Source organism: Bufo bufo, chromosome 2 (genome assembly GCF_905171765.1).
Source record: "Bufo bufo chromosome 2, aBufBuf1.1, whole genome shotgun sequence".
Lineage (NCBI taxonomy): Eukaryota > Metazoa > Chordata > Amphibia > Anura > Bufonidae > Bufo > Bufo bufo.
The window spans coordinates 520191731-520207842 of record NC_053390.1 but is presented as its reverse complement, the minus strand read 5'-3'; the positions used below and the strand labels follow the sequence as shown (position 1 = coordinate 520207842).

General features: G+C 42.4%; 1 protein-coding gene across 1 annotated transcript in view; it reads right to left on the bottom strand.

The window, feature by feature from the left end:
- The window catches only part of BMP2K (BMP2 inducible kinase), a 277829-nt gene that overhangs the window by 93315 nt on the left and 168402 nt on the right, over positions 1-16112 (bottom strand). Inside the window, exons 4-5 of the mRNA XM_040417921.1 lie at positions 11404-11546; positions 7644-7765 (exon numbers count right to left, since the gene is read on the bottom strand). Of these exons, the coding sequence (XP_040273855.1) occupies positions 7644-7765; positions 11404-11546 (265 nt within the window). The remainder of the gene's footprint in view (positions 1-7643; positions 7766-11403; positions 11547-16112) is intronic.

Sequence of the window (16112 nt, the reverse complement as noted above, 5' to 3'; positions counted from 1 at the left end):
CTCCTTCTCTTCCATCATATCAACACATGCTTATTCATCGCATATAATTCTCTCGCATATATGCCCTTCGCATATAATGTTTTACAGGGTCAGCTCAGCTGCAGGCCCTCGCATATAATTTTTTAAAGGGTCAGCTCACTAGCAGGCCCTCGCATATAATTTTTTAAAGGGTCAGCTCACCAGCAGGCCCTCGCATATCATTTTTGTTTTACAGGGTCAGCTCACCAGCAGGCCCTCGCATATAATTTTTTACAAGGTCAGCTCACCAGCAGGCCCTCGCAAATAATTTTTACAGGGTCAGCTCACCAGCAGGCCCGCACCTAAAATCTTTTATAGGGTCAGCTCACCTGCAGGCCCGCACCTAAAATCTTTTACAGGGTCAGATCACCTGCAGGCCCTCACCTAATTATACCTAACAGGTATTTTGCACACATGCTGCCTTGCTTGGATGTGGTAGCCGTAGCCGTTTCTCAGGCTCCCTCTCCGGAATCTAACCCCGATTCCCCGTTACCCATATTCACCATGGCTTGTGCTGACAACAACATCGAAAGTTGATAGGCCAGACATCCGAATAGATCGTAGCAGTCACGCGGACGTGCGATCGGCCCCAGGTTATCCAGAGTCACCAAAGTGGCAGCAGGCCCTCACCCATAATGTTTTAGATGGTCAGATCAGCAGACCCTTGCTACAAATGTTTTTGAGGGTCACCAGCAGGCCATCAATCATAATTTTTCAAGGCTGTGTATGATGCCCTCCTTTATGTGTAACAAAGGGTGTATTGTAGTGCCGGTTCCTTGTAATTTTTGGCAGTGCATAGGCTTTATGAGAGTAGGAGTCCCACTACATGAACAATTGTACCACAGTGTGAATGAGGCCCTTCTTTATGTGATATACAGGTTGTATCGGAGTGCCTCTTCCTTGTAATTTTTGGCAGCACTTGCACTTTATGTACAAGTAAATATACAGGAAAGAATGTTTCCTAACAATTTTTCATCTGAAATCGATTTTATCTTCGATTTTGTGCTTATTATTGTCAGTCTATAAAAGTGGCGTACTACTCGGACATCGTTCCCAGCAGCGACCTGGGAGTCCAATATGCATCCAGACATCCTCCCCATGCTGTTCACGAACCATTTCGGTGGTGTTTCCATCAATTTTTGACCTTTTCCTATGAACCAGGCACCCTCCCCTCTTCAGAGCAGGGGGTACCTTGTTTAATGCTCGGGTTCTCCCATTGACTTCCATTATACTCGGGTGCTCGGTAGAGCACCCGAGCATCCTGATGTGTTCGGCCCGAGCCCCTGAGCACTTTGGTGCTTGATCAACACTAAAAAACACTGATTAAATTACAACTCTGTGTGAAACCTGTATAATAAGGACGTTTTTCTTAAAGGGGAAATTTACCCAAAACAATGGCCAACCTACTCTAAAGAAAGTCATTCAAATTATTGACCCAGGCTGGGTCTCATAGGCACACTATCAGTGTATTACACTGTGTAATACACTGATAGTCAATGCAGTATAATACAGATGTATTGTGCTGCATTGAAACAGGGATCAGACCCTGTAATGTTGAAGTCCCATAGTGGGAAAAAAATAAAAAATAACAAAAGTGAAAATGATGATTACACTTACCAATAATCGGATTTTCCAGACCCCACGACAGCCCCACAGAGAGAGAGGATCCGCCTCCAGGGGCAGGAAACCTACAGAATAAAAGGTGGAGCCTCTCTCCACCCGTCAGTGGTTTACAGAGCAAGAGAGGGACTCCAACCTAAGTTAATCCAGATTATCATATACAACATAAACAAACACTCTTTTTTTTTTGCAACACCCAGTGATAACCGAAATCTCAAGGAAACCCAGGGAGGGAATAAGGAAGGGTGCTGTCGTGGGGTCTGGAAAAGCCGATTACGGTAAGTCTAATCATCATTTTTCCCTTCCCCCACGACAGCACCAGAGAGAGAATTACAGAGAACAGAACCCTTCCTAGGGAGGGACCACTGCTTGAAGAACCTTTCTACCAAAAGAGAGATCAGAGGAAGAGTTTAGATCCAAACGATAGTGCTGAAAAAAGGTAGAGGGAGAAGACCACGTGGCAGCACGACAAATTTGCTTAATGGATGCACGAGATCTTTCTGCCCAAGAAGTAGAAATAGAACGCGTGGAATGAGCCTTCACCGAAACAGGAGGAGACAAACCAGATTCCAAATAGGACAGAGAAATGCAGAGTCTTATCCACCTAGCCAGGGAACTTTTAGTAGCCTTCTTACCCTTGTTTAGTTCTGAGAATAGGACAAACAAGGCAGAAGACTTTTGCCAATCCTTAGTCGATTGAGGATAGCGCAACAGGCACCGTCTCACATCTAAGGTATAAAACTCTTCTTCCTTAGGCGACTTGGGATTGTCACAAAAGGAAGGAAGTACAATTTCTTGGGATCTATGAAACTGTGATGAAACTTTCGGCAAAAAGGCAGGATCAGGTTGTATAATAACCCTATCCTCCAGGATCGTTGTAAATGGAGGATCTTTAAAAACAGCATGTAGTTCGCTAACTCTACGGGCTGATGTAAGTGCCAAAAGTAAAACCAGTTTTAAGGTCAAGTGTTTAATGTCACAGGAATCAATAGGCTCAAAGGATGGCTGGGTTAAGGCCTTCAGGACTACACTCAAATCCCAAGGGGGTACCCTTGGAATCTGAATAGGAGTACTCCTATCCACAGCTCTAAAAAATCTGATAATCCATGGATCACTGGCAAAATTCTGAAGGAAAAGGACAGAAAGAGCCGAAACCTGAACTTTAAGGGTGTTTTTGGCCAAACTTAAAGCTAGCCCTTTCTGGAGAAGCTCCAGAATATGATGGATGGGTACAGAACTAGGCAATGAGCTAGGATTGAGATTATAACAATTTATAAACTTCCTCCAAATTCTTGCATAAATAGAGATAGTGACTGCTTTTTAACTTTTAAGAAGGGTGGCAATAAGTTCCTGAGAAAACCCTTTTTTGGCTAAAAGGACCCTTCAAATTCCACGCCGTCAAGCGAAGAGCTCGAACTGCTGGATGGTAGACTGGACCCTGGGACAACAGATCCGTGATCTCCAGAAGCACCCAGGGATCTCAAACAGACATCAGCCGGAGAAGAGTAAACCATGCCCTTCTCAGCCAAAAAGGAGCGATTAATATCACACTCTCTCTGTCTCTTCTGATTTTTTTTCAGTACTATATGCAATAATTGAAACGGGGGAAATGCATAGGCTAGAGGAAAATCACAATTTAGGAGAAGGGAATCCACTCCATAAGGGAATTCCCTGGGTTTAGAGAGCAGAACCGATCTATCTTCTTGTTGAGATGGGAGACAAACAGGTCTATTACCGGCATCCCCCAGAGCTTTGGGATCATCAAAAAAACGGACTGGTTTAGAGACCATTCTCCCTGCCTAAGACGACATCTGATTTTCCCCTCCAAAATCTGCAACATACGCTTTGCCTCTAACCAGAGGGAGGCTGACCTTGTCCGATTGTCTGACAACACTCTGAGATGACTCGAACCCACCAGGGATTGGGAAGCTAATATCGCTAGTCTTACTGCTAAACAGCTCTTTCCTGTTGGAGGAGAAGGACTTTTGAATTTGGGACCATTGACCTTGAAAGCTGTGACCCAGAATATGAGCCCCCCACCCCCAAGGGCGAGAACTATTGGATCTGGGTATGTCCATGGAACCCCTTGTATGAGATTTTTTCTGTCTTTCCATCATGTAAGACTTTTTATTGTACTGCTTGAAATTCGGAGTCTGGAATCCAGGAACCCCTTGTTTTTCTTGAATTTCTTGAAATCTTTGACATTTCTGTGGTATTAGTCTGGACTTTTTCTGGTTGACTAACCATCCTAGCTCCTGAACGGTCTTCATCACTACTTGAACTGCCTCTTTGCAACCCTGATGGGTCTTTGCAACTATTAAGAAATCATCCAGGTATAGTATCAGCATAATGTCCCTTAACCTTATGAATGATACCATCTCCGACACTACTTTGGTAAAAACCCTTGGGGCCATAGATAGGCCGAACGGAAGGGCCTGAAACTGAAACTGGCATAGACGGTCCTGCATGAACACAGCTATCCTGTGAATCCGATATTTCTGAAACTCCGGATGGATAGGGATATGGAAGTAGGCATCCTTCAAGTCTAATACCGCCATGTAACATTGAGGAAATAGAAGCTGAATTGTTGACCTCATTGTTTCCATTTTGAACCTCTTGTACACCAGGAATTTGTTTAGATTCTTTAAATTGATTATGGCCCTGAAAGACCCGGCTGGTTTGGGTACTAAAAAGAGAGGGGAGAAAAAAACCTTCCGATAGCTCGTGAACAGGAACTGGAATCAAAACACCCTTGACCAACAATTCTTGCACTTCTTTTATTATTGGGGAAAGTTTTTGGTTTACAGAATGAGTCTTTGTAATCACAAATCTTTTTGGTGGAGAGGAAAGGAATTCTGGTTTTAACCCTGAACGGATAATATCCAGTACCCATTGCCCCGCCACTTTTTCCCAGGCGGAGAGGAAAAAAACGCAATCTTCCTCCCACCTTTGGACTGGCGTCATTGTTGAGAGGTTTTTTTTATCTGCTGAGGAAGAATTTCTGAATAGAAATCCCTTCCCGGCAAAGTTCCTAGATCTGAATTTCTGATCTTTATCCCTAAATTGCCTTTTCCCTCCCATCCCCCCAGAAGGCCGAAAGGGCCGCCTAGATCCAAGGGAGGGATAGGAGGGGGGGGGGGTAAGTACTAGGGAATCTCTTCTTTCTATCTGCAGCTTTTTCCAGCAGATCGTCCAGATCAGGGCCAAAAAAAAACTCCCCTTGACAAGGGATGCCGCACAATTTTTGCTTTGAGGTTACATCACCACCCCTCGAGCTCTTAAGCCAAAACGCTCTCCGAGCGAAGTTAGCTAATGAGGCAGCCTGAGCGCCTAGTCTAACTGCATCCACCGAAGCGTCCGACAGAAAGTCAGCCGCTTTCTGCAAGGTGGGCAGATAGGATAATATTTGTTCCCTAGGGCATCTTTCCCTTAGTTGGACTTCTAACTGCTCTAACCACACTGCTAATGATCTACCAGTCACTGTGGCCGCTATACTAGGGAGAAAAGCGGAAGTAGTAGCTTCCCAGGCCTCTTTAAGGAAGGATTCTGCTTTTTTATCTAGCGGGTCTTTAAGAATACCTGTATCCTCAAAGGGTAGAGATGACTTTTTTGAAATTTTAGAGATGGCAACATCAATCCTGGGGGCCTTATTCTAGGATGATGAAGCCTCTTCGTCAAAAGGATATTTCCATTTAAAGTTCTTAGGGATAAACACCTTCCTATCCATTTTTTTCCATTCCTTATTAATTAATGCTGAAACGCTCTTGTGAACTGGAAAGCATCTACGCTTCCTTTCCTGCAGACCCTCAAACATGGAATCTACTACTGACTTTTCCTCTTTAACCTCTTCAAAGTTCATAGCAGACCTAATTGCTTTAAGTAATCTTTCCGTGTCCTCTATGGGAAAGTAAGATGTACGCTCAACTTTTTCTTCAGATGAGGATGAACAAACAGAGGGAAACTTTTCTAGAGGGGAGTCACTGTTAGCAGACGATTCTTCCTGAGACACATTATCTGCCGCCTTCCTCTTCTTATTGATTTTAAGAGTATTCTTCACTTCTGATCTAATCAAAGTCTTGATATTTTTTAAAAAGGAAGGGGACTCCTCTGCCACCATTATATCAATACATGGTTGGCAGAGTTTTTTGTCATAGAAGGATGAAAGAGATGTCCTACATAAGGCACATTCCTTGTTCTTTCTCTTGACCAGTACCTTCTTAGGCTTGCTCTAAACAGACAATCAAACAAGAAAATATTTTCATTGAGAAAAAAATGCAGCTGTATGATAACTCACCCAACCGTTTCATCTGTGCCCAAAGTACCGGAACTGGTGTCACATTGTCCCTCTCTACAAACTCCTGTGTCCTGTCTTCCTCCATCATGGCAGTGGGTCAGGCAATATTCGCATAAAGGAAAGGCAGCTCTAATGGGTTAAAATTTTAGATTTATCCCAGGAGACAAAATATGACATGGAACCCTCATTGCAGAGAGTGAGAGAGGGGAGGGAATATGGGCACAGAAATCATGCTTCCGTAACCTGGAAGCTTGAAGCGGTGCAGTCCTTCCGCGATGAGTTGTCCTCAGTATGGGGCACACGTGTGCTTCACTGCTTCAGAGTTTGCAGTGGTGCAGGCTTCTTTACACGCCGAAGGCCGGAAGCGCGTCATCACATGATTCCAGAAGTACGCACCAAGCTCCGCCCCCACCAGAAGAGACCGGCTCCAGCATCCAACACATGGCGTGGCATTACTTCACTGAAGATGCCCAGGCACCTGCTGCAAGAAGCAGGGGAGCCCTCAGAGCTCCCATGTATCCTAGGGTCCTGACAGCCTGAACCTCAGTGTGATGGACCCCGGCAGGATACCGCTAGCCCTCTAGGGACCCCCAAGGAAGCGAAGACCAGCGGTAGATGACCTGAAAAGAAACTGTAGGTCTCCTACTCCAGGGACAGGATACCACTGACGGGTGGAGAGAAGCTCCACCTTTTATTCTGTAGGTTTCCTGTGCCTGTAGGTGGATCCTCTCTCTCTGTGGTGCTGTCGTGGGGGAAGGGAAAATAAGTGTTTTTAACAATAAAATAAAGTTTAAAAAAAGCCCCCTTCCCAAAAAAACGGACATTTTCGGTATTGGCGCGTGCGGAAAAACCTGCTCTATAAAAGTATCATGTGATTCACCCCGTCTGGTCAACACTGTAAAAAAAAATATAATAAAAATTGTGCTAAAAAAAGATTTTTTGTCACTTTGATCACAAAAAGTGTAATACCAAGTGATCAAAAAGTCATATGTACCCAAAAATAATACCAATCAAACCATTATCTCATCCAAATGAGACCCAAACTAAGACAATCGCCCAAAAAATAAAAAAGATATGGCTTTCAGAAAATGGAGACATAAAACATATTTTTTTATTTAAAACCAAAATATATTTAAAAAAACTGATATATTAGGTATCGCCACGTACGTAACAACCTGCTCTCACTCGAGCTAACCCATCTAGTGAACACTGTAAAAAAATTTAAACCGTGCCACTTAGAACCAAATCCGAGTTCGGGAAATGTTTTTTTTACAGTACTAATTAATTTATAAAGTTATTGCGCGAAGTCTCGCGAGACTTCACGAAGCAATAACTTCAGCTCATTAGAGTCAATACTTTCTAAATACTGTATGGAGCTCCTGTTCCGTACAGTATTACAACAAAGTTTTATGCGAATCGACTTTGGATGTTTCATCCGAAGTCGATTCGCTCATCACTAGTTATTACCACATAAAGTGAACTCCCAGCACTGAGATTGGAGGAGCGTGGTCGAAATACCTTAAGTTAACAGAAGGTGTTTGACTAGCATGGTCCAATTGCCATTCTGTCTTAGCAAGACGGAAGAGTTTTAATAATCTATGAGAGTAGATGTGTATTATGGTATATATATTACATTTACTATTTATTTAAGAAGAATAGTAATTAAGTGCAAGCAAGCAATATCAGGAACATTTAAGAACTTCTTACTCACTTTTTAATTTCCTCTTCCACTATGTTTACTCCATCTTTTTGTGGGTTGAGAAATCTGTTTGTTGCGCTACCGAAGTCACACAGCACATAATTTCCATTGTCATTTAACAAAATGTTCTCAACCTTAAATGGAAAGGAAAAGATGGCTTATATGATTCTGGATCAGGAAGATAATTGGTTTGCAATTAAAATTACATCCAGGGTATGTAATTATATTTCTATGCATACAATACACAAGGGAACTTCAATTAACACATTAAATATTTCTTGCAATATTATATTTAAGGGAAAAAAATATTATTATTTTTTTTTAAATCACATTTTTAAGCATGAGCTGTTAGGGTACCTGCTCACGTTGCGTATTTGTACGCAGAAAATCTGCATTAAAACCGCATAAAAAAAACTCATATCTGTACTATTTATCACTGTTTTTGTTTGCTTTTTATGCAGTTTTTGGTGCAGATGTTGGTGTGGATTTTCTGTTTATTTTAACAACTATATTTATATATATATATTGTAATGTTCTGAAACGAGGTAGGGCAGCGTGGTGGTGACACAGATGCAACAGTCCCAATGCTGTAACGTAGAAATTTATTTCAGCTCCACAGGGATTCAGCAAGACAACAGAAATAAAACCAAAACACATTCACCTGGCTCGGCTGGTATAATGACTAAGGCCTCTGCCTCACGCTCCCAGGGTATGGTAACACTCGGCTCTGTTACCAGCCTGTAGACTGCTGGTGTCTCTCTCAGCTGGGTTGTTTGCAGAGACACTGCTGGTTCCCTCAGACTTTTATGTACCTGTAATGAGGGACTCTTTCCTCAGCTGAACGGGCTGAGTCTCCCCCACTCTCTGTAAGGCTACTTTCACACTTGCGGCAGAGTGATCCGGCAAGCGGTTCCGGATCCGGCAAAACGTATGCCAACTGATGGCATTTATAAGACTGATCAGGATCCTGATCAGTCTTAAAAATGCCTGATCAGTCCAAAAAATGCATTGAAAGGCCGGATCCGTGTCATCCGGCAAAACGGATCCGGCATTTATTTTTTTCACCTTTTTTTCAGTCTGCGCGGCATTCCGGTATTTTGAATGCTGGATCCGGCACTAATACATTGCTATGGAAAAAAATGCCTGATCCGGCATTCAGGCAAGTCTTCAGTTTTTTCCGCCGGAGATAAAACCATAGCATACTGCGGTTTTGTCTTTTGCCTGATCAGTACTCTACATTCAGAATGCATGGGGATATACCTGATCAGTTCTTTTCCGGTATAGAGCCCCTAGGACGGAACTCTATGCCGGAAAAGAAAAACGCTAGTGTGAAAGTACCCTAATGGAGTGGGAGTGGTGAATCCCACCACCACCTATTCACCACTCCAACCAAGCCGGCCCTGATTTTACCATTTCCCAACAGTTCAGCAACTAGGCTCTTGAACAAAACAACATTACCTGGCTTTTAATATCTCGCCAAGCTTAACTTTCCGGGCGAGAGAATACACTCCCTCCAATATAATTCCTGCTGTCTGCCTACAATATATATATACAGTACAGACCAAAAGTTTGGACACACCTTCTCATTCAAAGAGTTTTCTTTATTTTCATGACTATGAAAATTGTAGATTCACACTGAAGGCATCAAAACTATGAATTAACACATGTGGAATTATATACATAACAAACAAGTGTGAAACAACTGAACATATGTCATATTCTAGGTTCTTCAAAGTAGCCACCTTTTGCTTTGATTACTGCTTTGCACACTCTTGGCATTCTCTTGATGAGCTTCAAGAGGTAGTCCCCTGAAATGGTTTTCACTTCACAGGTGTGCCCTGTCAGGTTTAATAAGTGCGATTTCTTGCCTTATAAATGGGGTTGGGACCATCAGTTGCGTTGAGGAGAAGTCAGGTGGATACACAGCTGAGGTTAGAGGTTAGGACAAGCCCAATATTTTTCTGTTTTGGACCTCACGAAGGGTACTGGCATGTGCACTTAACGGAGGCTACCAAAGAGAAAACTGCCTTTGTCACCCCTGAGGGGCTGTATCAGTATAAAGTGTTATCCTTTGGTCTGCATGGTGCCCCCGCCACATTCCAACGACTTATGGACATTGTACTTCGTCCACATCGTCGGTACGAGTCGGCTTACCTGGGCGATATCGTCATCCACAGTACCGACTGAGAAAGTCATCTACCCAAAGTGCAGGCTGTAGTGGACTCCCTTAGGAAAGCTAAACTGACCACTAACCCAAAGAAATGCACAATAGGGTTAGAGGAGACTAAATACCTGGGGTACTATTATATGAGGTTCGTTCCCCATTTTGCCACTTTAGCGGCTCCGTTGACAGGGCTCTTGAAGGGACGGAAGGCCGTGATGGTCTGCTGGAATGACAAGGCGGAAGAGGCTTTTTCCGTGTTGAAGTCGGTCCTGTGCAGGTCACCGGTTTTGGTGACGCCTGACTTTAAGAGGGAGTTTGTGGTACAGACCGATGCCTCTGAAGTAGGCCTCTGAGCTGTACTCTCAGGAAATCAATGGGGAGGAACATCCCGTTGTTTTCCTGAACCGCAAACTCACCCCAGCCGAGACTAGGTACAGCATAGTGGAGAGAGAGTGCCTGGCCATCAAATGGGCACTCGATTCTCTCCGCTATTATCTGTTGGGGAGAAAGTTCAGTTTGGTGACCGACCACTCCCCTCTCAAGTGGATGAGCCAGGCCAAAGAGAGGAATGCTCGGGTCACCAGATGGTTCTTGTCAATACAGAACTTCAAGTTCTCAGTGGAACACAGGGCAGGCCGCCTACAGGGAAACACGGATGCCCTGTCCCAGGTACACTGTCTGGCAAGTGTTCACCCCATCAGGGTTGAACCAAGGGGGGAGGTATGTAGGAAGGCGCAAGGGTCTGTTGTTGACGGAAGGTATGTGTCACCGAGGTTCCTGGCCTTGGTGAAGTAAGAGCCGTATTTTCAAGTGTTAGCGGCAGCTAATGCCGATTGACACTTTGCTATTTTAGTATGGCTGTATAGCTGATCCGAGACGGCTCTTACTGGGAGTAGCCAAAGTGACTACTCCCCATGTTCCAGGCCGGGTTTTCACTGGCCTATAAAAAAAAAAAAACAGCCAGCAGTGTCAGCTGTGAGTGGATTACTCCTCTCTGACAGTGGAGCTCTGTCAGTCTCTGTGTTGGGACCCGGGAGTTTGGGCCTGGATTAAGGCCTGCTACCTTGTTGGTGTGAAAACAGGTGGATTTGGCTTTGTCCAAGGACTTCTTTGCTGCATGGTGTGAACGAACACCAGAATCACAAGGTGACTGTTTTCCTTGAAGCTGACTTTTTGTTTTGTCATTTACTTAATGTGTGAATAAACATTGAACTGTTCAATTCAAAAACTTTGTTGTTGCCTCTATACTGTGTCCGTTAACCTGCCTACTAGAGCGAATCCCCACACTGGCTAAAGGACATTTACTGTTTATCTCTATAGGAATTTCACAAGTGAACATATAACATATTAGCCCCCTGTTCTAGCCCCCTGTTAGGGTAGGACAGGTTGCCTTGTTATAAAACAAAAAAAAAAAAGAAGAAGAAAAAACTAACATAACAGAAGAAGATAAACTATCCAAGAGGTGGCTAGTTAAATCTGCTTGAAAATTTCCAGGTGATCATTATTAAGTGGAAATTTGTAAAATTTACTGTCATTTATGGCTCACTTGTCAAAATTTGTGTAATACATATGTTATTGCCTGAGCAGGGGTAATAAAAAGATTCTGACCTTTAGATCCCGATGGACTATTGGGGTTTTGCACTGATGAAGTCTGGCAACCGCTTCACATGAGTCACAGAATATCCTCAAGACCTCCGCTTCAGAAAATCCTGACTGCAGCCTCTGGTTCATTTGGTTCACAACTTGTCCAGCTGTTGACGCAAAGTAAATGTTTAATTCACCATTTTAGTGATAATTCACCAAGTGCAAAATATTCTGTGGGACAGACAGACAGACATGCACGCAGACAGATAGATATGAGAGATAGGTAGATAGGAATAAGAGAGAAGCAGATAGACACCAGAGATGACAGACAGGTAGATAGATAGATAAATAGATAGAGGATACATGTACAGACGAAATCTAATTGTAAAGTGCTGCGGAATATGATATAACTATTAGGATATAGAGAGATATATTAAACTAATAGGAGATTAGGCTAATTTACACAATACAATCTTCAAATTGGAATGGTCCAGGGGCAATATTGTTCAATCTGTTAAGACCTGTTACATCTAATAAGCAAAACAATAAACTTCCATGCATACAATAAAAATATTCGTATTATTCGTTTTATTCATTTACACAGGGCAATTTTGTCTGAAAAGGGTTGCAATCATTCTTTATAAATGGATCTTCAGCCACAACGTCTCATTTGAAATATATTGACCATGGTCAAAATTATTAGGACAATATAAATAAATTTGCCTTAACAATTGCCTTAACAATTCTCACTCATAAAGAAATATTCTAATTAAATGGTTCTCTGGGATTTCCATATAGATGGCCTATCCTCAGGATAGCACTGCAGCCTCCTTGCAGCTTACCAAGAACAATGTCATTTATTGTATTGTGGCCGTGCATGGTATTACAGCTCATCCCCACTGTTGTCACAAGTCACTATGTCAAGTGGCTTGACCGCAGCTCAGCCCCATTTAATCGAATAGGGCTGAGATGCACCCAGGCCACGTGACATAGTCGTGGAGTCACTGGCCTGCAGGAAGCAGCAAGAAGGCAGCGAAGCTACTGCGAGCACTGCTGCCTTCTCTCTCAGCTGATTGGCGGGGATCCTGGGTGTCAGACCCCCACCAATCAGATGCTGATGATCTATGCAAAGGATAGATCTAGGGATGAGCGAATCGACTTCGGATGAAACTTCTGAAATCGATTCACATAAAACTTTGTTCCAATACTGTACGGAGCAGGAGCTCCGTACAGTATTAGAATGTATTGGCTCCGATGAGCCGAAGTTATTGTAAAAAAATAAATTCCCAAACTCTGGTTCGTTTCCAAGGTACCACTTCGAATCAAACCCCAGTTCGGGAAATCATTTTTTTACAGTACAAATTAATTTATGAAGTTATTCCCCGAAGTCTCACGAGACTTCGCAAAGCATTAACTTCGGCTTATTGGAACCAGTACATTCTAAGGAGCTCTGTACAGGAGCTCCGTACAGTATTGGAACGAAGTTTTATGCGAATCGACTTCGGATGTTTCATCCAAAGTTGATTCGCTCATCCCTAGATAGATCATCAGTAAGAAAAAGGCGGGGAACCCTTTTAAGGAGAATTAATAAGAGGATCAGCCATTAGGAGAATGTTCCTGTATACAGCAATGACAAATATATGACAAATACTGCATGAAGGATGCCAACAACTGTACAGTAAAAAGACCAACAATTGTTGTAATAAGTAAATGAGAGTGAACAAGAACTGACCGACTTGCTATATCGTCAATCGGCGTTCAATCGGGCAATCTATCCAACCATGTAAAAGGAACAACAATTCAGTTAATCTGTAGAATACTTGGTCAGTTCATGTGCCTTGACTTGACGTACACTGTTTATATGCAGTCAGGAAATAGTTAAAAACCCCTGCAGCATATTAAGATTCAGAGCTTATTATCATCCAGTCTTCTAAAACGCCTCACAGCTTAGAGATACTGAGTGGATTTGTCCTTTCAGAAACAGTTCATCAGTCAAGAATTTAAAGGCTGGTTCACACTTTAATATCTCTTGCTGTCGTCCTGGTTCTCATCTAACACACCTACATAAAAATGCAAAGCACCGACGTGTAGTTAAGAGTCTCGGGGATTTCAATAAAGGGCTCTTATAAAAAGGTTTTATTTTGAAAGGCGCATTTTACGTGGTGTGAAAGCTTTATCTGTGCTTGGCTATGGATGAGACAGGCATAACAAATATCAGTGCACAGAAGTGGAATGATTGCACTGAATTCCCAGAAAAAGATGTGTACAGAAGGCATAATACTGGAAAGATGATGAGCGCATGCTAATGGTGGGAAAATGAATAGCTCTTCACTGATACTTGCTTTCCATGTGCTATATAAGGGTATGTTCACATGATGCTTTTTACATAATCAAAGAAAAATAATCAAGAAAAATCAGAACGTCCCATCTAGCTTTCTGGACTCTATCAATAAACTCTTTTCAGCATTCGTTTGGAAAAATTCTCGCCCACGTCTATCTTACAAACTCCTGTCTTTGCCTAAGAGGTGGCTTTGGTCTTCCAGACATCACAACATATTATAGAGTGATCCAACTACGCCTACACATAGAACTTCTCAACCCTCATACTAACAAACTAGGGGTACACATAGCTTCCCTGCTTCTTCCGCCATCTGAGATATCCAATCTTTGGAAAACACCCATTAAACCCCAAACGGGCTTGACAATTCACCCTCTTTTTAAAGGGGTGTTAAACACATGGCAAACTCTAGCTACCCCTTTACAACTACTCGATTCTCCTTCTTCTATCACTCCTGCCAAACTCCTCCCTTACCTGATGTGGTTTGATTACAAAGATGACTTAGGGATTTGGTCCACATTAGGCAATGTCCCAATTAAAGATTGACTAGCGGGTAATTTAATTCCCCCTCTGGAAAAGATCAAGGATTCTTATTGCACTAAACCATGGTCCGTGAACCATTATTAACATTTCTATAGGGTATGTCCTCGTTTCCTAGAGACCAGAGGCCACAGAGATCTCAATCCTGGTTTGAGGCACTGTTAGATTCTAAAACACAGAGTAAAGGACTCATTTCTTTGTTCTAAAAAAAGATATTGGTAAATTATTCCACAATTAAACCCACCTTCCTCATACACTGGGAGAAAGACCCCATCTGTTCCTGCAAATTGCTGGAGATGTCATGGAGCCCAAAGTTCCATGCTGCACATATGGTGGGAATGCCCACGTATCTCTATATTTTGGGGGAAAATTACAAATGCTATCAATCAGATATGATCCTCGTCCATTACGCTCACCCCATCTCTAGTTTTACTTAATAAACCGGAGCATGACTGCCCGCTTAAGAAATTGCTCCTTCCCCCGATGCTTATTATGGCTGCCAAATTATTAATACTTAAATTCTGGCTCAGTGAACAGATGCCTTCGATCACCGATTGGTTGTGAAAACGCAGGAAATTTATAGAATGGAAGAACTGAGTAGTTGGACAACATTATCACAATATCACATGATACATTTCTATCTATGTGGTCAACGTGGTTAAAGTGGTATAATTCTTACTCACACTGATTGTGTTTATGTTTGGCAATCTGGTCTTAATATAGTGCACACTCTTTCTTACATCATTTTGCATATATGCACACTCCAGGGATCATTGGAGTTTTATGCCACATGGGTTCCATAGGGTACAAGTTCATGTATATGCTCTCTTTATGCTTGATATGCACGCATACCCCATTTTCACATGTCTTCGTTCTTTGTTAGACAATGTTTATGTTTCTCGTGTATGACTTCATGTACAAACATGTCTTTATGATAATACTACTTAAATAAAGATTTATTAAAAAAGAAAAATCTGTGAATTTATTTTTTTGTGGATTTTAAAATTTTCAGTGCATTTTGACATCTGTTTCTGCCTCCCATGAATTAGGAAAACAAGGCCCTCAAAACCATGTCAAGAAGAGATGACGCTATTATTTGTAAGCCATGCAGATTTTAAATCAGCGCTGTAAAGGTGAAATTGAGGAAACTCGGTTTTTGGGTCTATTTCACTTCTATTTCGTCATAGAAGATGTGTGCATTCTGCACTGAAATACATATTACATACCCTGATATGATATCTGGTTGAATGCCTAGGGCTTTTCCTTGGTTAAAGGGAAGCCATCACTAGTTTTATGGTGTCCTAAGGACAGCATAATCTAGTGTAGTGATTCCCAACCAGTGTGCCTCCCGACAGCATGCTGGGAGTTGTAGTTTTGCAACAGCTGGAGGCACACTGGTTGGGAAACACTTTTCTAGTTACAGATCCTACTAGGAAAATGCTGGGTCATTTTCTTAAACAGCTCCAGTGAATGCTGAGGAGTCCTGATATTCATAAGCTCCTGTCTCTCCCCACCTATCTGCTGCTGATTTAATTTGGAAAAAAATCTGTCAATCAGCAGCAGTGGAGACGGGGAGATCCAGGAGCTTATGAATATCAGGACTCACCAGCATGTACTGGAGCTGTTAGGAGTTAAACAGTTAGTACAGTATATAGTAGTTTCTCCACCACTGGCTAAAAAAAGACAGGCACTATTTGGATTGGAAAACCCATTTCAGATACTCTATTAAAGGGAGTACAATAATGACGACCTATCATCAAATTGGGTCATCAATATCAGATCGGTGAGGGCTGAGGTTAGAATAATATTGATGACCTATTCTCTAGGATAGATCATCAATATTGTACTCCCGGAA